The 22,200-nt window shown below is 32.3% G+C and overlaps 2 protein-coding genes and 1 long non-coding RNA gene across 13 annotated transcripts in view; 2 read left to right on the forward strand and 1 right to left on the reverse strand.

Moving 5' to 3' along the window:
- Positions 1–1,771: 1,771 nt before the first annotated feature.
- LOC113519376 (peroxisomal membrane protein PEX16) lies at positions 1,772–7,975 on the reverse strand. The gene has a single exon (XM_026904438.3). The coding sequence runs from the start codon at positions 7,701–7,703 to the stop codon at positions 6,714–6,716; it is 990 nt and encodes a 329-aa protein (XP_026760239.2). The 5' UTR covers positions 7,704–7,975; the 3' UTR covers positions 1,772–6,713.
- Positions 7,976–11,114: 3,139 nt separating this feature from the next.
- Positions 11,115–15,122, forward strand: LOC113520127 (uncharacterized). Of its 10 annotated transcripts, none has more exons than XR_004224054.2 (7): positions 11,123–11,194; positions 11,385–11,405; positions 11,591–11,730; positions 12,098–12,236; positions 12,556–12,888; positions 13,566–13,770; positions 14,929–15,122. It is a non-coding gene; the product is annotated as an uncharacterized LOC113520127 (long non-coding RNA). The 10 variants fall into 10 exon arrangements; XR_008252903.1 differs by having other exon boundaries at positions 11,174–11,259; positions 11,385–11,444; XR_003402342.3 differs by having other exon boundaries at positions 11,177–11,259.
- A 1,372-nt stretch (positions 15,123–16,494) lies between these two features.
- LOC113521018 (mitogen-activated protein kinase kinase kinase 12-like) overlaps positions 16,495–22,200 on the forward strand; it is a 39,206-nt gene continuing 33,500 nt past the window's right edge. The window contains exons 1-2 of one of the 2 annotated variants that reach the window (XM_026906454.3): positions 16,495–16,600; positions 18,416–18,602. In XM_026906454.3, the coding sequence (XP_026762255.1) occupies positions 18,446–18,602 (157 nt within the window). In that variant the 5' untranslated portion in view covers positions 16,495–16,600; positions 18,416–18,445. Of the gene's footprint in view, positions 16,681–18,415; positions 18,603–22,200 lie in introns of both variants that reach the window. The other variant, XM_031911725.2, reaches the window with a different exon arrangement.

Consider the following 22,200-nt stretch of genomic DNA (forward strand, 5'->3'; position numbering starts at 1 on the left):
ACACAACTTAAAATGACAAACAACCTAACGGCCCACCTGATGGAAAGTGGTAACCGTCGCCTATAGACATGAGCAGTACCATGGACATAACAGAGTATACTGTTTCGCCCATGATACCCACCATGCGTTGCCATTCCTGAGGACTCAGTTATTACTCCTCTGTACCCAGTAAATTCACGCCATATCCCACTCTTCAAACCGAAACACAGCCATGCAAACACACTGCTTCAGGGTTGAAACACGAATAGGACAGAGGTACCCAAGCAATCGACTTTTGTACAAAGCCAAGATTATTTCATACAAGGTAATTCATTACCAAGCTTATAGTGTGCATCCTCTTAATTAGGTAATACGAGTACATAATGGTCCTTTAGTTATGTTATCATATTAAAAAGCCATGGACATACAATTAATTACAAATCAATTCAATATCAATTCTTCCGCACGACATGTCCCTAAAAAACCGTTTATGACACAACCTCTCATTATTTTTAGATATGATTTCAATGATTAAGTCAACATTAAATTGTTGATATTAAAAATAAATAGGTATACATAGTTGTACGCGATAAAACCACAGTACGTACGAGATAAGCGACGTTCTAAATAATTATAATCAATTGTAAGTAAAGAGAATGGAGTCGATACAGTCTCACACCATTCCCCAAAATTAATATTTTATTTTTGTATTTTTGCAGAACTATTAGGTATACTATGAATCACTGAGAACTGACTATGTTAATAATACATATTAAATAATAAATGTATTAATATAAATTTAGTTTATTTTGGTCCTTAGAATCATTACACTGTAATATAATGGTAAAATCAGTTTTAGAAATAAAAAAACATAACATTTCAGAACCGACCCCAATTTGAATAAAACGTGGAATGTATAAGTATAATAAAAAATATATAATCAAATATAAATAATTATTAAAAATTTATAAACTAACACACATTTGCGTCTCATAATTACATATTCATAGTTAAAATTCCCAATTAATTTAATTGTGAAGATTCTCATTCGAATTTAATAAGTTATCTTAAAACAATATCTACTTGTTTACTGAACAATGTGCACTTGAAACAGCTAATCTGCAATTAGCAATATGTTACTTTATGTTCAAAAATAACGGTCAATCGCCAGCTTTAGCTACATGGGTATAATCTCACGATATGTTGTAATATTTATTAAATACCAAATGTGATTTCGAGTATCTATTAAAACCTATTTTTTGCATACCTTTTTTTTATTAATAAAAACTATTCGATATATAAATGTATTGATGTTAAATCGAAATTCAAATACTTAGGCCTGATTCGCAATAAGTAAATTTTAATATATATGCTACAACGCGCAGAGTATTTAAAAATAAGTGAGATTAGCTAAATTACTTAAATGTTCAATCCTTATGTAGACTCGATATTGCTTTTCACACATTCTAAGCGTTGTATGAAATATAAGCTACCATTTTTTTTTCCAATTAATAGATAATATTTAAAGGCCTCCATATTGTTTATGGAACAGGCCTTTAGCATTCCTATTTTGAAAAAAAGTATCTATTTTTAAGAGTTTTAAAAATTGAGGCAAAGACGTCCATTCTCTGATTACATACTAATTATAAATTGCCTTTAAATTACTTTATATAAGGAAACATTATATGCATCTCTTATTATGCCATGTTGAAATTACTATTGAGTTGATAATAACTTTGACGTTTTTTTTAAATGTGTCATTGTTTATACTAAGGTGAAATAAAATAGTTAATAAATCAAATATGTTTTTTATTTTCCAACATTTCATTAATACAATAATAAACATAGTATCAAAAAGTACTGGTCTAACAAACTGGGTACTACGTAATTAGGTTTACAAGTAAAGCATTCAAATAATCTAAACATTGGCTGCCTACTAACAGACCGCATATTATAAAACCAAAAATTTTGAGTTAATCAACACAGCACTCTCTAGACAAGTGGGACATGATCTACAATTAGACCTATAGATCCGTTTACGCTACCACGCTCATGAAAAAGAATAAAAAGATCAATATCCGACAGGCGAGTGACTATTAGTAATAACTCCAATGGCGAATTTACCAGCTAGCTGAGAAAGGCAAAAACCATTTTTTTTTATAAAGTTACAATTTCATTAATAAAAAAATTACAATGAATATAATTGTAAACTGGGCTAAATAAACTGGCGGTTAAATGTATAATTCCGCCACTATTTCCTCCTCGTACTGTAACACACTCTGTCAGATCGACCTCCATGTGGTCCCTCCAAGAAGCAAAATTTTACAGGTCACAATGATCCAAATGACTTGACCGCACATTCACCTATCCTCTCACTGGTGCTCCATCGGTGTAAGTCATCCATTTTTGTCAACTAAAAAATGCCTTCATCCGACAAATAGTGTGGTAGCGTAAACATATTTAGCAAGACTTGTTACCACTTGCCTAGAGTCGGTCTGTCGGTACCAAACCATACATTACCAACCACCACCTTACTACCAAAAACATCGGTACTAGATTATTTCACAATTTGTATTTCGAATTTAAAAAAATATTTATGTCACAATAGTCAATCACAATTCAATGTTCTAATAAGAAGCAATTAAAAAAATATAAAATTTCACGTATATTATTTTAACACAGTACCGAGCTCCTACTCTCATTAGCCCATACACGAGTTTTGTTTTATAATTACATGCAGATATTCCCGGACAAACTAACATTCCTTTCAGACCTCTCTTGACAAGTAGCAAAGAAAACTAACAACAGAACCATTACAGCACTCGCATGAGAAAGAATGAGATATCCGACGTCGCCGCTAGACTTCATGACAATCCTGTCATGAATGACAGAACTGTCATGAAGTCGCTAGCGGTACCGATTCTATCAATAGATTAGTTTGCCGCTTGTTTAGAGGTCTGGAGCTTTTCAGTCTGACGAGATAGAATTATAGCGTAAATTTTAATCCAACCATAATAAAATATATAAAATTGGACACTAAAACACATACAGGTTGTATAAGTACACAACTTATACAAAAATTCACAAACATTGGACATATTTGTTGGCAGATTTGTATATAATGTTGCACACCGTATGTTTGACAATGACTCTAATAAGAAAAATCATAAGGTATTTATTCCAGTGATACAATTGACATTAATAAATCCTACTAAAATGTCTGTACCAGGGGGCGCCACTCTTCAATACTTTGTTACAAAATGTTACCTACTAATAAATATAATAAAAACTATGGTTTTCTAATATAAGGGCGGCGGCACATCTGCAATGCCTCTGGTGTGATCATAAGCGACGGTAGTCACTTACCATCAGGTGAGCCGCATGCTAATTTGCCTCCAATGTTATAAAAAAAATAAATAATATATGCGTGTGAGATGATGTTTAAGAATGGGTATATATATATATATATACACACAACTTAAAATGACAAACAACCTAACGGCCCACCTGATGGAAAGTGGTAACCGTCGCCTATAGACATGAGCAGTACCATGGACATAACAGAGTATACTGTTTCGCCCATGATACCCACCATGCGTTGCCATTCCTGAGGACTCAGTTATTACTCCTCTGTACCCAGTAAATTCACGCCATATCCCACTCTTCAAACCGAAACACAGCCATGCAAACACACTGCTTCAGGGTTGAAACACGAATAGGACAGAGGTACCCAAGCAATCGACTTTTGTACAAAGCCAAGATTATTTCATACAAGGTAATTCATTACCAAGCTTATAGTGTGCATCCTCTTAATTAGGTAATACGAGTACATAATGGTCCTTTAGTTATGTTATCATATTAAAAAGCCATGGACATACAATTAATTACAAATCAATTCAATATCAATTCTTCCGCACGACATGTCCCTAAAAAACCGTTTATGACACAACCTCTCATTATTTTTAGATATGATTTCAATGATTAAGTCAACATTAAATTGTTGATATTAAAAATAAATAGGTATACATAGTTGTACGCGATAAAACCACAGTACGTACGAGATAAGCGACGTTCTAAATAATTATAATCAATTGTAAGTAAAGAGAATGGAGTCGATACAGTCTCACACCATTCCCCAAAATTAATATTTTATTTTTGTATTTTTGCAGAACTATTAGGTATACTATGAATCACTGAGAACTGACTATGTTAATAATACATATTAAATAATAAATGTATTAATATAAATTTAGTTTATTTTGGTCCTTAGAATCATTACACTGTAATATAATGGTAAAATCAGTTTTAGAAATAAAAAAACATAACATTTCAGAACCGACCCCAATTTGAATAAAACGTGGAATGTATAAGTATAATAAAAAATATATAATCAAATATAAATAATTATTAAAAATTTATAAACTAACACACATTTGCGTCTCATAATTACATATTCATAGTTAAAATTCCCAATTAATTTAATTGTGAAGATTCTCATTCGAATTTAATAAGTTATCTTGGGTTAAGTATAATAAAAACGGAACACTATCTTGTACCACAAATTACATACCATTTATCCAATTAATAAATAAAAGTAAAATTGTATACCGAATGTGGTATTTGATACAGCACAGGTAATATTAGACGTAAATAAACAGATACTAAAAATAACTCGGCTTGTTGAAGCGAGATTTTAAGGAACTTGCAAAGGAAGTGTGACAATTGATAAAAAATATAACCTCGATTATTCAATTATCGATTATCCGAATATTCGATTATCCGTACTTATTCTTCACCGCTCTAATTACCTATTTAGAAATAGTATTATGTATTAATTGGTTAAATAGATATTATGTAATCCATTATCTATATAGGTCATAACTTTTTTCATACCGTATTGTCTAAATGACGTATGTAAAACCCTTTACATAATAAAAAAAATATATTGTTTGATTTGACTTTCAAATCGATTATCCGGATTTTCGATTATACGACCGTGAAATGTTTTCCGAAATTTCGGAGCCCAACGAAACACAAATTTGATGTTAAAATTACATAATACATGCCGTTTGGAAATATTAAAAATATTAAAATCCTTTGGACTTTTATGATAGAATGTATGACAATCGAAATGTTAAACTCCATTTATTGGTCCGATTTTGGAATTTCATTTCATGGTAGATCCGCTGGTTTTGATTTCGATAATCAAGATTCTACTGTATTAGTTACCTACCTAGCTACTTATTTACTCATATGAATGTTCGATCTAATATTTGTTTAAAATATTTACCCAATTCATTTCAATACATCACATCCATATAAAAACTTTATAACCTAACTAGTAAAAAATTATATACCAATAATTATTCTGCAATTGAAAATCATATTATTTTTTTTATAATATTTCTATAATAACAAATTGAAATTAATAAATTGTCAAGCATTCAATTATAAATAAATATTTAAACATTAAAAATTATTACAATAAATCAAATAAAGCTTATTATCATGTTTTGTGAAATTTCTTGTACCATGCTCAACCCTAAGGTTCGACCCTTGCTTAACACTACCCATTCCTTGTAAGTAAAATTACAATTAATTCCTTAATACTATACTCTATACAATTATTACCGAACAACTAACAACTCTGCTCTCATTTATCAAACATAACCCTCTAAAAACAACATTTAACCAAATCCAATAATTTTACAGTGGGTATAGATGGGTAAGGTGAAATTTTATTAAGAATATTGTTAAGGGATAATCAAACTTCATAAGAGAATCTATGTAAACTTTGATCCAGAATAATTCTATTTCGAAACTATGATAATAATATAATTCATATATCCATCCAAATGACTGTTCATATTTTACTTTGTCTATATGGATTATATGCCTGTATATAATTATATACACTGTCACATGTATAAAAAGGAAAATCAATTGAAAAGCTCTTCAAAAAAGATATAAATATATATATATATATATATATATATATAACTGACTTTTACCTGCAACTTCGATGGTGAGACTGAAATATGTTTATCGACAGGGAGAAAAGTAGTTCATAACCATCTCCTTGATTGATGTAGTGGTTTATATGTGAAAACGTAACAAACAAACTCACTTTCGCATTTATAATATTATTTAAGGATGTATAAGTAAAAGAATGGAGGTCTAGCTAATCCTATAACAATCAGATAGACATATGCTAACTGACAGAGGATTTAATTTCAAAACCCGTAATAATGCATTACATGAGTTAAGAAACAAGAGGATGTGCGATGATAATGATCTTTGGCATTCAGTCCTGTCTGTCTACCCTTAAAAAGGCTTGGTACAATGATAGAAAAGGTTATACTAAGTAAACACACCATATTTGTGTTTTTAAAATGCACACATGTAGGGGGAAGGGATTGTTAGTAATATTGATTACCAATCCCATTGCTAACAATAGGGTATCTATTCAGGTCAACCACCTCGTGGTCCCCCTGAAAACCATTGTGCTGAATTCCAAGTATATTCATCACTTTTGGAATATCATCCCTCACTGGTGCCCCGCCAGTGTACAGCTTTGACACAGGTGGGGATACCATTAAAAAAAATATATTTATGATCCTTTACATATGACAGTGAAATACAACAAAGGGCCTGGGATTCAATATAAAAGACATACAATTAGTAACTAAACCCACACCAATATTTAAGAGCAGCAATACACATGCAAATATAATCTACGAGGCCCACATATAGAAATAAATATCTTGCCAATGGCTCAGATACTGAATGATAGGTCCGCATAAGAATGACATAAATGGCACCTTGTTTGATACTGAGGTCAGTGTGTTTTCTATGACGTTTTTAGAATAACCATTGTACATCGGACTCCTTAACAAGTACAGGACCAAGCCAAGCTTTCTTCGACTTATCTCGAGCCTCTGTTCGTATGACAGTTCCTTCATATGCCGATTATAAAGCCTCATACTGGCTAGATCAATGAATAGAGCTACTAACCACTGTTTCCATGCTCTCGTACCAAACAACCTCATAGTGGCGAGATGTACTAATGGCTTTAATATATGCAATGATTCCGCATACACTAAATCTTTGCCTTCTATATTCAAAGCTGCAGAGTCATCTTTAACTTTGATAGGTTGCCAATCCCGGAACGCCACTGGGGGTGCACCATCAACCCTGCGTATAACTCGACCTGACCTACGTAATGTGAAAAATGCATTGGAATTTTCATCTGTTTCTTTACCATCAGTGTACTGTTTCCTTTGCAATGAAGGTATTGGGGGGTGCTGTATGGGAAGCTCCTTGTATCTGAATAGCAGTATTAGTGCTGAGGAACACTTGAATAACTGCAGCAAAGTGGCAACGGTCCATTTACCTCGTGTCGCGCACCTGTCCTTCGCAACCAATTCAACAAATACCTCTGTATAGTGTATAATGGTGAGCCATAGTTTCAGCTGCTCTCGGAAGCCGTAGTAATGTACTTCGTTGCCGTATGCTTCTCTTATTAACTTGTCGTTGAACAATGATAGCAATTTTGATAGAGAATACACGAGTTCCGACACTATCGGCGATTTATTTATCTTTCCAGCAACGAAATATGACGACCACGTAGCCACTGTTTCGACGTCTGTTACCACACTAGGATTGTTTATTACCCATTTTTTATATATTGCATATAACTCTTTCAGAGATGTGGCCTTGCCCATTATGAATGTTGTTCAGGTTACAGGTCAATAGGATAAGTTTGGTAGTTCTTCGATAGCAAGCGATTGTGGAAGTATTATGATGAGGTAGAAAATTGTTACTGCATTACTTTGGTGACTGTACAAATTTATTAATTGACTAAAAGTAAATCTTATCAGGATAGTACGTATTTCAGTTTTGTGGAATTAATACAAAAAAATAAAGAACATCTATAGAAACAGACACTGAATAATACAGACACGAGAAACATAGATTAGACTGTGTACAGAAATTTACACAATTTGATCACAGAGCAAGTAATCACTGCAATATAAGAGTTGACAGTAGCATTATATTCACGAAATCTGGAAAATGAAAAACATCTGCTTTTAACAAGAAGTAACAACACAAAGAATTATAAAAACCTGCACAGATGCGAATGGAACTCGCACGCTTAGGATTCCATATATAAATACATACCGAAATAGATAGTAATTGTGATTAATTAATAAATATGGTTAAAAATTCAACCGCATAAATAAGTTTGCTTTTAAAAGTTTTGATAATTTCTGAATAGTTATACTATTTAGAAACATCATTTTATTATACATGTAATATTTATATATACTCGGTAGTTACGCCGCTACGATTGTGGCTAGGTTCATCAATTTTATTATGCTCTGTAGGCAAGTAAAGCACCAAAAACGCCGCAAAGCAGAGTGCAATTATCCCGCTTATTTTATAGAGGCACGATCCTACCTGCGTGAACTTTATTTGTTTTTATCGCGATTGTAGATCGGTTTGAGATAAAGAATTATTCACCAACGGAATTCAATGGATATTTATCCCACCTAATGCATCGCACTTCGGAGGATGCTGGGAAAGTAATATAAAATGTATTAAAATACTACTCAGTAGAATTATAGGATTCCAAACTTTAACTTTCGAAGAATTTACAATAATTCTCACGCAAATAGAATCGTTGTTAAACTCTCGTCCGTTGACTGTATTGAGTTTAGATCCATCGAAGTCTGAGGCTCTGACACCTGCTCATTTTCTAAATACAATACCATTACGACATTTACCCGCTTATGATGTTAACGAGTCGACCCCACATCTCTTAAAAAGACACGCACTGTGGGACCAACTCGTAAAGTCGTTTTGGAAGAGGTGGCATCGCAAATATTTGCATACGTTACAAATTAGATATAAATGGAACACACCTACCTATCCTGTCCAGATAGGCATGGTAGTCGTTCTAATACAGGAGAACGTAGCTCCTTTACATTGGCCTCTTGGTCTTGTAACTCAAGTATACAAGGGCAAAGATGGCATTATTCGGCAAAACAAAGACTCGAATTTTCCAAAGGCCAGTGGTCAAATTATCCTCTGCCTTCGCAATAATATAACATACGTAATAGTAAAACTGTTGCAATCTTTTTTGGATCATTGATTAATTTTTCATTTATTATTAGTTTTATATTTTGATTTATTCTTACTTTTTTTTTATTCCTGTGTCTGTTTATTACCTGCCAAATATGTTTGCTATCATACGATTTTTCTATTTCAGATTGCACAGCACGTCTTTTAGCATATCTTATTACTTTTTTGTACAATCGTATATAATTTGCACGATAATTTGATAGATGTGTTTCGTCTTTATACGCTTTTTTACCAGTACTAAGGAAGCGCTTCATTTTGCTTGATACTTTTATACCTTTTGTGATCCATTTAATACAAGATTTTTTCGTGATTTTTTTTTTTTATTTATTTTATGAAAGGAGCCTTTGAAGATTCTGTTAAATTGATTTATAAAACAGTTTATTCCCATTATCTTCCAACTAGTCTCCTTCAAGGCTTTTTTGATTTTTTCCTTAGTTTCTGCATTGAACAGTCTCTGTTTGCGTAATAGTATTTTTTTCTCAACTTTGGCTATTTTTTTCTTCTTTAGAGAAATGTCGCAACATAAACCCGCATATCCATCTGCCAAACCGTTGTGGTTAATATTTGTATATACGATATTATTACTTGGTACCATTGTCAATACACGAGCATGTGTCATTTCTTATAAAGGTCTCGTCACTGAAGAGATACTTAAATCCATAACTGTCCAATAAAGAAAATAATTAAAATACATAATTAAAATACAAACACGTATTTGGTATTTATATATATATCTATCTCTACTCTATTTGGTTGAACACACACACACACACACACGCCCACGCACACGCACACGCACACGCACACGCGCACACACACACACACACACACACACACACACGCGCGCGCGCACACATAGTCTGTATTTTGTTTTTTTTTGTTAACTTTGCCTAAGTTATATACTAGAAATAAGTTTTAATGTTAAGTTTATTCTTGCACTCTATATCTTATTATTGTTATCTGTGTATTATAACACTAATTGGTTGCCTTGTATTTGTGTAGTCCATGGAGATGGGGCACTGGTGACTTGTAACACAGGTTCTTCTAAACCTACCGCAAGCACCAGTCTCTCAAAACTGGTCTTCATTTCAAATTGTACCTCATGTTGTTACTTTATTCCACCTTTTGTGAAGAGAAAATAAACCGTTCATTCATTCATTCATTCATTCATTTCAATTACTTTCTAAAGATGTAATTGATAATTGGTATTTCAAATGCTTATGGCAACATATTAAAATGTATTTACATTTCAATATAAAAACATATTCACATGCTGTCAATTTGTATTATTGACAGATTGACAGCATTATGACAACTTAATTTTTTAATTATATGCTCCTTGTAAGCCCCATAAGCAGAGAAGGCTAAGGACATTTGAATTGTATTCTCTTGTCTTTCGTAATATACAAATATTAGAAAGAATTCACCGGTTCAAGTGTATGGAAAACGTCACTTGTTCTTTCAATTAATTCTAACTTGGCATAAATCTATTTACATCTTTGTATATTATTACGTAATTTACTTAGTATTCTTTTATAAAATTTGTTTATAAGTGAAGTACTATTTTTGAAATGATACAATGATTTCAACTGACATGGCATTTATTCAAAATGGTCATGATTCGTCATGACGAGACATAGTTTTTTTTTTTTAATATTGGTTAAGAAAGGTAATATATTTAATATAAAAAAATATATATATATATTTTAAGTGACTCGAACCTGAACAGAAGTAATCAATACATTGAAGTCAATTCTGAGATGCCATTTATTTTGCATTATTAAGTCTACACTACATTATTTTGCAAAACATCTATTAGTTACTTCAATATTTAAAACAAATTATGTATGTAAACAAAAATAACCCTATCATGGCGTTTATTTATGATGCCCTTGTTCCGCCATGATGGAATACCGTTTGGTAACATAGGTTTATAGAAAAACTACATTCAAATAATTGTCGCAGGCGTGCGCTATGCTTATAGTTTATCTAATCTGTGCCTATGTCACAAATAATATAATACTACTATGTCAATCAAAAACAGAAAGATGTTCTGAAATCATGAGAAAGGGTACTTGTTTTAATATTCTAAACTTTTAATATAGAATTATTACGTGGTCGAATTTTTAATACTTAGTATGTACAAGTTTTAAACTTATATAAAATATACTTTTTAAATATTAATAATTGAATGTTGAGGCATTTCTAAGGAACTTTTCTATGCACCGCGGGACTAATTCAGGATTGTCTTAAATTTCTAGGAGCTGAATAAACGACACAAGGTGCTGAATATTGAAAGATGAACACTTGAAAAAGATGGTGTAAAGTTGAACCCTTTGTGATTGTCAATATTCACAAAAATATAGCATTTTTATTCGGTTAAAGTGATAATTTAGACGTAGCCGACCAAAACGTATACCACAAATAGTTGAGTAAAACGTTTTTCAAAAAGACATTTGCATTGCAGAACCATAGTGTGCTGTGTACTGATTTGAACATCCAGAGTTTTAAGAAATACCTGGGTACAGTAATGTCTCTCCCAGGGTAGACTTGACACATTTATTAGAGAATTAACATCTAACGTCACCCAGGACACATTTACATCAGGTATAATATCTAAAAAAATTCCAATAGTGATATATTTATTTTAATTTCTGTCTTGCACTACTACTGCCCACTCACTACTTCCTATGCCACTGTGTTAGGTTGACTGAAAGAAATCTCTTTTAGAGATAAGTTCGCCTTTGCTAACATTATTATTAACTTATTGTTGTTACTGTATGTTTTAGTGCAATATATATATATACATTTTCCTTTCTTTTAACACTTTTATGTAAAGATACTTACACAAAACTGGCAATATTAGAATCTGATAATTCCAGTCTTTTTTTTCATTTCATTAGTGAACATAATTGTATGTATATATGTGATATGTTAGTGTTAATATGTAATTTTTTATTTGGAAATTTTTTAGAACACTCATTGTGGGCGACAAAGGAAACCATGAATGGAAATTGGAAACATATGTATATTAGCAAAAGGAGCTTAAAGGACTAGGGCTGTGACGGAAAGCCAAAAGGAAACAATACAGATTCATTTCAAATTTGAATTTGGTAAATAATTATATAAAAACTATAAATAATATATGTGGCCTGTACTCCACACTAACACTATCACAAACAATGACCCTTTTTGTATACTCTGAATTACTATTTTTTTTTTTATTTATAGGGTGCATAGAATGACAACAACTTTTGCACTAAAAATACTAACATTATCATTCTTTGATCCATCTGTATAATAATTATAATATATGAAATTGTATATGTTAATATCTCATTTAGCTATTTATATGTACCTCATACACTTTAGTTGCCTGTTAAGTACATGTTTTCTTACAATTTTGGATTAACTGAGTGGGATCGCTTTTAGAGACAGTATTAAAACACGCTGGTGCCTCCAATATTGGCACAACCCCTCCCCAAGATGGAACTGATAATCTTACTCACAGGAGGAACACAACGCTATTAAAATAGCATTGTTTGGCTGAGAACTTCTGCAAGGTGGAAGTCCTTCCCCAGGTGGGCGATTCTATTTATGAGCGAGAGTCCTGCTGTGCCCTACTTCTCTTATATACTTAAGAATTTGACCTCTCGCACAGGAGAAAGTAGACAATCATTACAATACACAACAGACATGTTTTTGGAATACTGTTAAACCAAAACCAACAAGGATGGACTATATTGGATTGCCATTAAGTTTTAGGTAAGAGATATAATTATTAATTGATGCATTCTAGGGGCCCAATTGCTAGCCATATACCAACTTAGGTCGACCTCCATGCCCTTTCCTCTGAACATTATGGTTATTAATCCTTAATAAATTCGTCACAATAGGCCAACTAACCTGTTTTCATCCTCATCTATCATCACTCACTGATGTCCTACCAGCATATATCGATAGTGCAGGTGGGGTTACCATTCTATTATCATTCACTAAAAAATTTTAAACATTTGTCACATACATGTAAATATTTTTTTCTTACTTATAAATATAAATAACAGATTAAAAAAGAATATTTACTTTTTGGAATCATCATAGCTTACTAATATAATAAAACTATAACAAGACAATGTCTATACATGGGAGATATTTAAGAAAAATAGAAGTCAAAACAGTAATTTTAGAAATTGTATATTCATCAACACTTATTTCCTGTATATACAAGTATCTGCAAATTGTAAGTTTTTTACATTGTAACCTAATGTAATGTTTAATTGACAAATATAAAAAGTAAAGGTGATGAAATACCTCCTGGACCTGGACCTGGACCTCCTATAGATAAACGTCTAGGATCATAAAGATGTCTGTTGTATTTAATATACATTTCTCTACACTTTAAATTTTTTTTAATCCAACAAGTATTTTTTCCTTGATTCCAGCAAGACAACCAATATTTACACCATTAAAGGCACCAGCAATAACAAAGAAAATGGCAATCACTGGATTGATTGTGGCTAAAGATATTATTATTTTAAGAGCTTTTTTTACCTTCTTCAGATATATAAGTCCTATTGTATCCTGAACTGATTGACAAATATTTTTCCGTTGCTGAATGATTTCTACAGTGGCTAAATTGATTTAATGGTAATAAATTGTTTTGTTCTACATAAAGCTAAATGCTATTTCAGTAATTGTTCATACATTTTTTTTAAACATAAATTAAGAGCTATAGGATAGGATGATATGCAACTGAGATGAACATGGATGTATTTGGTTTAAGGATAGGTAACAAGCAGTCAGTTTTCTAATCTTGGGGTATAATATTATTCTCCCACAGCAAGTTTTGTTAAACTTAAGCAATTTTTTTTAAACTGTTGTTTAAAAAAAATTGCTATTAAACTACAATAACAAACTATTCTGTCTTTCTATTTTTAATGTTGGCTTTGTAAGTGCATTAGTCTTTCGAAATTCAAATAGGTTTCCTCAGTTGGGTTATGTTAAAATTTTATATATACCTACTATTTTAAAAATGGATATTGCAATATTGTATTTTTGGTTCCACTATAGGACAGACAGTCTTTTAATATAGATATTGTGACATGACTGATTATTGCTAGTAAATTGATCGCTTTGGTGTCAGTAAGATTGTTTTTTAATACATACCCTGAAGGTGGTAAACAAGCATATATAGCCCATCTGATCGTAAACAGACACTATAGCCTATGGACACCTGCAACACTAGGGTTGGCACATGCATGTTGCCGATCCTGAAGAAACCTTAATACTTCCTTTTTAAAGAACCCCATAATGTAGTTTCTAGGAATAACCTCGGCAGGGAGCTCCACATTCCACAGCGTGAGCGTTTGCAGTAGAAAACTCCCCTAAAACTACACTGTAATCATTTGGGTTCCAGTGTCTAAGGATGAATTCCCTGTCGATGGCGAATAATGCGATGGTAAAAGCTATCTGTGGGCATTATTTCGAATAAATACCTACAATTCGTTATACTAGTACTAGATCACACAAAGGGAAGCAAAGTGTCGCCTTAGACTCAAGAACTACTTGTAAACATAAAGTCGTCAACAATTATCATTCTTAATCAAGATTTTGCAGAAAAGGGAATAAGTTGTATAGGAATATGAGGAGTCTAGTTGAAAATCGTTAAGCAATATATTTACCCAACTCCAAATATATCCCAATCTGCCTATTTATAGTGTGTAAAGATTGGTAAATGTTTGCCATTGCAAGGATTTGTATCTGTGTTATTTACACTATTGTTAATCAATATTTTATTAATTACAGGAAAATGATAGCTAGTACCAAGAGGACTACATTGAGACATCAACAGCTCATGGAAAGGTGCATGCATCGCAGGGCACTATGTGACATACCAGCACCCAGCAAATTGCACACCTTTTTTATATTTATTTTTATTTTTACTGTTATAATAAATATTTAAGAAATAATAAAAAACATTATAATTTTTTCTTTTAAAATTTTGATACCTTCAGAACCATATTTTTGTCAATAATCCATTATGATGGAAAGAGAAAAGATTAAGAATATTAAGAAAAATGAGTTTAAATTTGAAATTTGTAACTAAATTGGTTAAGCTAGTGAAATAGCGACATAATTTCCTTTACAATTAGTGTACTTGGCATTTTTAGTATCAATTAGAATAATTTTAAAGTTATAACTACCTCTATACACAGAACACACTTCAGCACTGTAACAACACTCAGCAATATGTTGGTAACACTTTAATTAGAGCATACGTAAACATATGCATATGTATACACAGGTTTCATATTGCCATGAATTGAGATAGACATATTGTAGGAAATTTGTGGACATGAAGATAACTGTTTGTGTGAGGACAAAGATGTTCTGGCAAAGGTTTTCTTATTTTACATGTCTATTGGTACAAAAGCACCCCTGTACTTTTTGTTTTTAAGTGATATATAGGGGTTGTTCTGTATGTCGAACGTTATACCGACTTTGTATATGTTGAATGATTTTAAATACAGAAATTCTGGAACTCCGTGTTCACGTAGTCTTTTAGACAGAAGCATATTTTTCCCTATCGCTGAAAATAATCCACAGTATGCGATAAATTTCGTGTTCTTGGAATCTGCAGAATATTCTGTAGACCAAGTTGGAGGTAGGCAATGAGTCCATACTAGCATCTTTCTTTCCCCGTCTTTTTCTCCCCAACTTGGAGAATTTACTACAAAATCCGCTATTATTGTCTATGCCCTACTTATTTACATTTACAAATTATATCATACACAAAATTTACACAAGTAAAATTTAATTAAAAATTAAATTTTTGTAGTAGCAATGGTTACTAAAAAACACGTTTACCATTCAAAGATTCCCACGCTTTTTCCTGTTAACTTGACAATTATTAGATATAGTTATTATTTTCGAATAGACAAAGATACAATACTATACAGCTTATTAATATTGTGAACGAATAAAGTAGAAAGAAAGAGATAAAAACGTATCCATCCGTTTTGTTTAAATTAGAACGTTAAAAAATTAGTAACGAATGAAATATTCAATCAATTTCAATATTTTTGTTCTACTGTTTGATATATACAAATTGTGTTTCGATTACAATATTAGTAATACAGGATAATTATTTATTTGGATATATATATATATATATTTCAATGTCTTTACAGTTTAATGATATTTATAATACCTTTTAAATAATAGATTTAGATACTCGACGTTTTAAGAAAAGTGCATGATTTCAATATTTTTTTTTAATATTGATAGCTTCTGCATCTGTGCCGTGCAACGACCTGTTGTCAGAGATAAAGAATAGTACTCACCGTTGACCGCGGAAGTACAGAGCTGCAGTTGTCTACGCCGCGCGAAGGTCCATAACATACGTCAAATCCGCCATCGTTCTCCAGCGAGAAGCATTCCCCGCCGTTTCAATTTCACGCCAGGCCGGTTTCAAATTGTATGTGTTTATATTTGATTTATTAAAGTTTTTTATTTAAATAATAGACTATGAGGTGAATGGCCATTAGATTATAAGAGGTAAGAATTAAGATTAATATTAATAATCGAACATTGCAAAAAGGTAGTTAAAATATAAAAACATAGCACTATGCGTTGTTATTATTGATCTCTGAAGATTACAATAACAATATCAAAATTTCGGCATCCTTAATTATAATAAATTATGTATGTTATGGTACATTAATACTTTCCAATCGGTGTTAATTTTTGAGTATTTTTGACTGATGTATCGGTAAAAAAGTCGAACTCGCAATTAACCTTCCTTAATATTTTTAAAACATAAAAAAATATATAAATTCTTTTTTATCAGATCATTTAAGCTACGTATCGTATATATATTTTAAAACTATATTATGTTATATTGGTAATTTTAATAATGTTTTTAAAATAATAAATTTAAAAACATATTAAATTGTATAAATATAAAAGTAATAAACTTTATTTTTTTTAGCGAAAAAATTGAAATGGTGTGGATTTTTAAAATATTATATTTAAAATGTTATTTATTAAATTATATGGCTGAAATTAACTAAAAAAAATCCAGCAAATCATATTTAAAAATGTATTTAATCAAAATTGCACAATTTTAATTATTTATCTACTTTTGGGCAAAGTTTCTTGTAGGATAGGCAGAGATTTAAACTAAATTTTATAAGTGTCTTGTTTGCTCCAACTTGAGAGGTAGGATAGGATAGTTTCTATACAGATAAAATGTACCCAATAGCTGGTTCTAGGGGGCAAAATATTGTTCACCGGGTCATACATTGGCAATTAGGCTTCTAACGTTGCCAGCATGGGGTCTGATGAAAAATTTTAGATCAAACACTTCTCATCCTAGGAAAAAAAAGTAAAACTAATTAAATTTGGTCATTTTACCTTTTAATTATCTTAGTGATGTGGCAGTTTAACACTGTCTCACCTTGCAATGGTCGCAGGTTTAACTCCTGTTTAAATTAAACATACATATTTATGAGTATGTTTGTATGGTCTGGCTGTTTTCAATTGATTTCAAAACGAAGAAGTATCAATTTGGTTGCATTATTTTTATGTTTGTTACTTCATCAGTTGTAAACGAACTTGGATTTTTTTTATCTGAAAGGATATACTTACAGCTTGATCCCTTGGGAATTTGATCAAAATCAGTTTAGTATTTTAGTTTTTACATTAAAATGACTGGTTTTGCCATAATTGGTGTCTTTTTTGTTGAATACAATTTAATTATCTATATATAATATGTATGTATTTAGAAAAAAGTAAATATTTCTAGTTATCCTTCAGTTGTAGAAGCTCTGCTTAGTTTGGGTTCAAATGATGTTGTGAAATCTGTTTAGTGATGATTATTATTTAAAAATCACATCTTTTGGCAGAAAAACAGTCAGCTTTTTTTTAATAGATGATAATGAAATGGTAACCCTGCATGTGATTTCGGTATACTTTGGTTTGTGATTGGCTGGGTACCAGTAAGGTATGATAAGTGAAGATGAAAATGCAGGTCAGTTAGTCTATCGTGACGAATTTAATGATAAATTAGTCATGGTAGTTTTCATGGGGAACAGTGTGGAGGTTGACCTGATGAGGTATATTATTAGCAATGGAGACTAATTTCTCCATTCCTAACAATCCCTTCCACCCAAGAACAGTCTGCTGGAGTTCAGGGCCACAGGAAGAGAAACCAGTGCGAAAGCTACCCTCGAGGAGCTCAGCTCTCTGTATTTTTCTTGGAAGGGAACTCATTTATTATTGTTATTACTAGGTGTGCTGATAATCAGAGTAACTTCAAATAATGGCGGATGATCAGAACGAGCGCCAGGATCTACGCAACATGATGCTCGACGATGACTCGGAGCAGCCCTCCAATTGGTTCTGCTCTGCTGGTATCAATCACATGTACTCGGTTCTATCTTCAGTGTTCTGGAAGAAGCCCAAGTTAAATCCAGAAGGTAAGTAAAAAAATAATACAGCCTTTCAATACAATTGTATCTTGCTATGTAAATATGTAAATTATAGAGGGGAGCAAACCGTTTAGTGTTAACGAAAAATTTACTATTTTTCTTCTTATATTTAACCAGTATATATATATATATATATATATATATATATATATATATATATATATATATATATATATATATATATGTATATGTATATGTATATATACATATATACACACACACGACATACATTAAGAGTATACTGGTCAAAGAAAAAGTCGAAATAATAAATATTTGCGGAGTTATCGCAAATAGTCGACTGAATACTTGATTAAGGTAAATAAAGCATTTAGGATGGAATTTGTAAGATTTTGTGCAAGGTTGGTATACATGCTGTGTGGTCACAGCTTTTTAGCTATGGCCACCCAAAACTGTTGCTAATATTCTTTTTAATGAAAATTTTAACGTGACAATTCGGGATTACTTTACACACTCATTCTGGGTCACAAATGATTTAAATCGCAATTTTTATTGCTGGTGGGATTTTCAGTGAAGACTAAACGAGTATATAAGTAAATAAAGTGTAGTTGTTGGAATTTACTTCGAAGTTTTCTTCGAGAACAGCAATTAGGCGCGAGTGGCGAGCCAGATACAAAAGAGTCTTTCTGATACGAAAGCGACTAGTACAACTAGAAAACCTGATTCAAGATAATCAACATTTCGAAGAGGCTGAAGGCTTACTATTATCAAGACGTGCCTGGAATTGCTATTGATCGGTAAGTTTGTATACCTTATATTTTTATCATATTGATAACTTTAAACGCGATTATTTGGAAACTACTATTGTTTTAAAAAGTTATTGATCGATCTGGCTCAAATTTTAGCAGGTTGCTGTCTACAATATTATTATAGAAGGATAAACCTAAAGTTTTAAAAATATTACGTAAATATTTTTTATAGATCATAATTTACGATATAAATTGTCAATTTGGACATTTATTTTAACAGCCAACATAATTTTTTATTTTATATATATTTTTTTTATAAATGGTAGGTTTATCCTTCCCCATAACATGTCAACAATCAAAATAAGATTTGCTTTTTTGTTTCAGATCAAAAGAAAAAAAAATACAAATGCAGCAATTTTCAATTTCACCCACAAGACATCTGATATGATATGACAGCTGTCATTTTTTTTTCTATATTTAATATTACAATTACAATAAAATGATGTTAGAACATTAAAATGATGTAATTATTTAATGGCATGTAAAAAAATCCCTATTAAAAAAAAATCAGTTTCGGTCGTCTAAATGGATTGCTCTCCTTTACAACCAACTTTACCAGTCATTTGCGTAACCATATGTGGGTTGACTGATTTTTTTTAATGTATGGAAATGGGATGGAATGTCTACGCTACCAATAGGTATACACTGGCGGAATATCAGTGAGGTATGACAGGTGAGTATGAAAAGGCAGTGCAGTAAGCCCAACGTCCTAAAGTAATTATCGCCTGTAAACATGAATAATACTGTAAATATTACAAAATCACAGCGTCATAATTCCAGAGAACTGCATTGCTGTAGGTCCAGCACCCAGTAATAGGACCAGTAGTAGGACCCAGTAATTTAATATTATTATGTCGTATCCGAACCATATGGTATTGTTAACTCGGAATTCCATAGAAATTTATCGGTCGTAAACATGAACGCAGTCGCAACGTAAGTCTTTCTTATCTCTTATCAGACAGAGGTTCATACTCTCCTTTTATGCCCTGTGGTACTTTGTTATCGCAATTGTTATACAGTGTAGTTAATTTTTTTTTTTTTATTATGTCTGGAATGTGCAGCTTATGTCCCTACATAGTATAAAACAAAGTAACTTCCCGTCGTTTGTACGCTTAGATTTTTTAAACTACGTAACAGATTTTAATGCGGTTTTCAGCGGTAGAGATGTTTATGAGGAATGTTTATACGTATAGTTTTATATTGTTTTGTATTAATATGTAACCAAGATGTCGAAAGAAATCAAGTCGCCTACTGCCTAATCTGTTTGATGTGATTGTTTCTGTCTGTCTTTTACGGATGGCTTACTATACCCATCTAATCCAAACTCGACGGGGAAAAGGGATTGTTAGTAATGGAGATTAAGAATCCCATTGCTAGCAATATACCCACTTTGTACAAAAGTCGATTGCTTGGGTACCTTTGTTCCATTCGTGTTTCAACCGTGAAGCAGTTGTGTTTACATGGTTTACATTACATGGCTGTGTTTCGGTTTGAAGGGTGGGATATGGCGTGAATTTACTGGGTACAGAGGAATAACAACTGAGTCCTCAGGAATGGCAACGCATGGGGGGTATCATGAGCGAAACAGTATACTCTGTTATGTCCATGGTACTGCTCATGTCTATAGGCGACGGCTACCACTTTCCATCAGGTGGGCCGTCAGCTTGTTTGCCATTCTAAGTTGCATAAAAAAAAACCCAGCCGGGTCGACCTCCTCGCGGTTCTCCCTGAAAACTATCATGGTTAATTCCTTGTGAATTTGTCGTGATGGGCTAACTGGCCTGTTCTCATTCTCATCGATTACCCTTCACTGGTACTCCGCCAGCGTATCCCGTTAGTGCAGGCGCGGTTACCATTCCATTTTCACCCATCAAAAAAAAAATCCAAAATCGACACAATAAACTTATGGCAAAAATTGTAATTATATATGTCATGCGAAGCCGGGTGGGTTTTAGTCTAAAATATTTAAAATCTACTAATATATTAAAAACGGGAAAGTGTATGTTTGTTATCTTATCACTGCTTAACCAATCGCTATGAAATTTGATAGGCACGTACCATATGGGATGGAGAAGGATATAGGGTACTTTATATTCCGGTCAGTAAATATATCCCGGTCACGTGAACGAATACGCGGGTAAAAGTTAGTGTATTACATTAGCCAATTACAGATTCCCAACTTGTAAACAATGTTATATTTATTTCCGAGGTTATATAAATATACAATTTCTAAATACGAATCCGCAATATTTTTCTATCCTCCTTACTTACTGATATTTTGCTAACATATCTGAGGGTTAATAAAAAACGAGAGTCCTTCGTCCAACTACACGTAAAGCAGATGAAGTCTCTCAAATAAGTCTTCGCAAGCTACGCACAATTCCATTAGCAGAGATCCACGCGTACCATCTCGTTAGAATCAGCAATCAACACAAGTGTTGGGTATTTTAACTTCGTAAGGTCTTTTTTTTTGTTTAACGTGTGGAAAATCTTCAGCAAAACCGTCCCATCTGCTGGAGGGAGGGCAGCTGGGGTGTGCGGGATACCCACTAAAAACCACACGACGTACCTCGAGGCGCTTATGTTGGCTCCCAGGTTCCCGTTTGTACAACTACCGAGTAACCTCGTAAGGCCTAGAATATAAAACGTCTACTAAAATGCCCAGTGTACACCGTGTATTGTACACTCAACTTTTATGGACTTTGATTGTAAATTGTCGCGCCAACTGTAACTTAGTGTGCACGTTGTGATCGTTGGATTCAACAAAAGGTATTTTGCACAACGATATTTCAAGGAAATATTTGTCAATTTGTCCAACT

Source organism: Galleria mellonella, unplaced genomic scaffold (genome assembly GCF_026898425.1).
Source record: "Galleria mellonella isolate WM207_F2 unplaced genomic scaffold, CSIRO_AGI_GalMel_v1 utg28, whole genome shotgun sequence".
Classification (NCBI taxonomy): domain Eukaryota; kingdom Metazoa; phylum Arthropoda; class Insecta; order Lepidoptera; family Pyralidae; genus Galleria; species Galleria mellonella.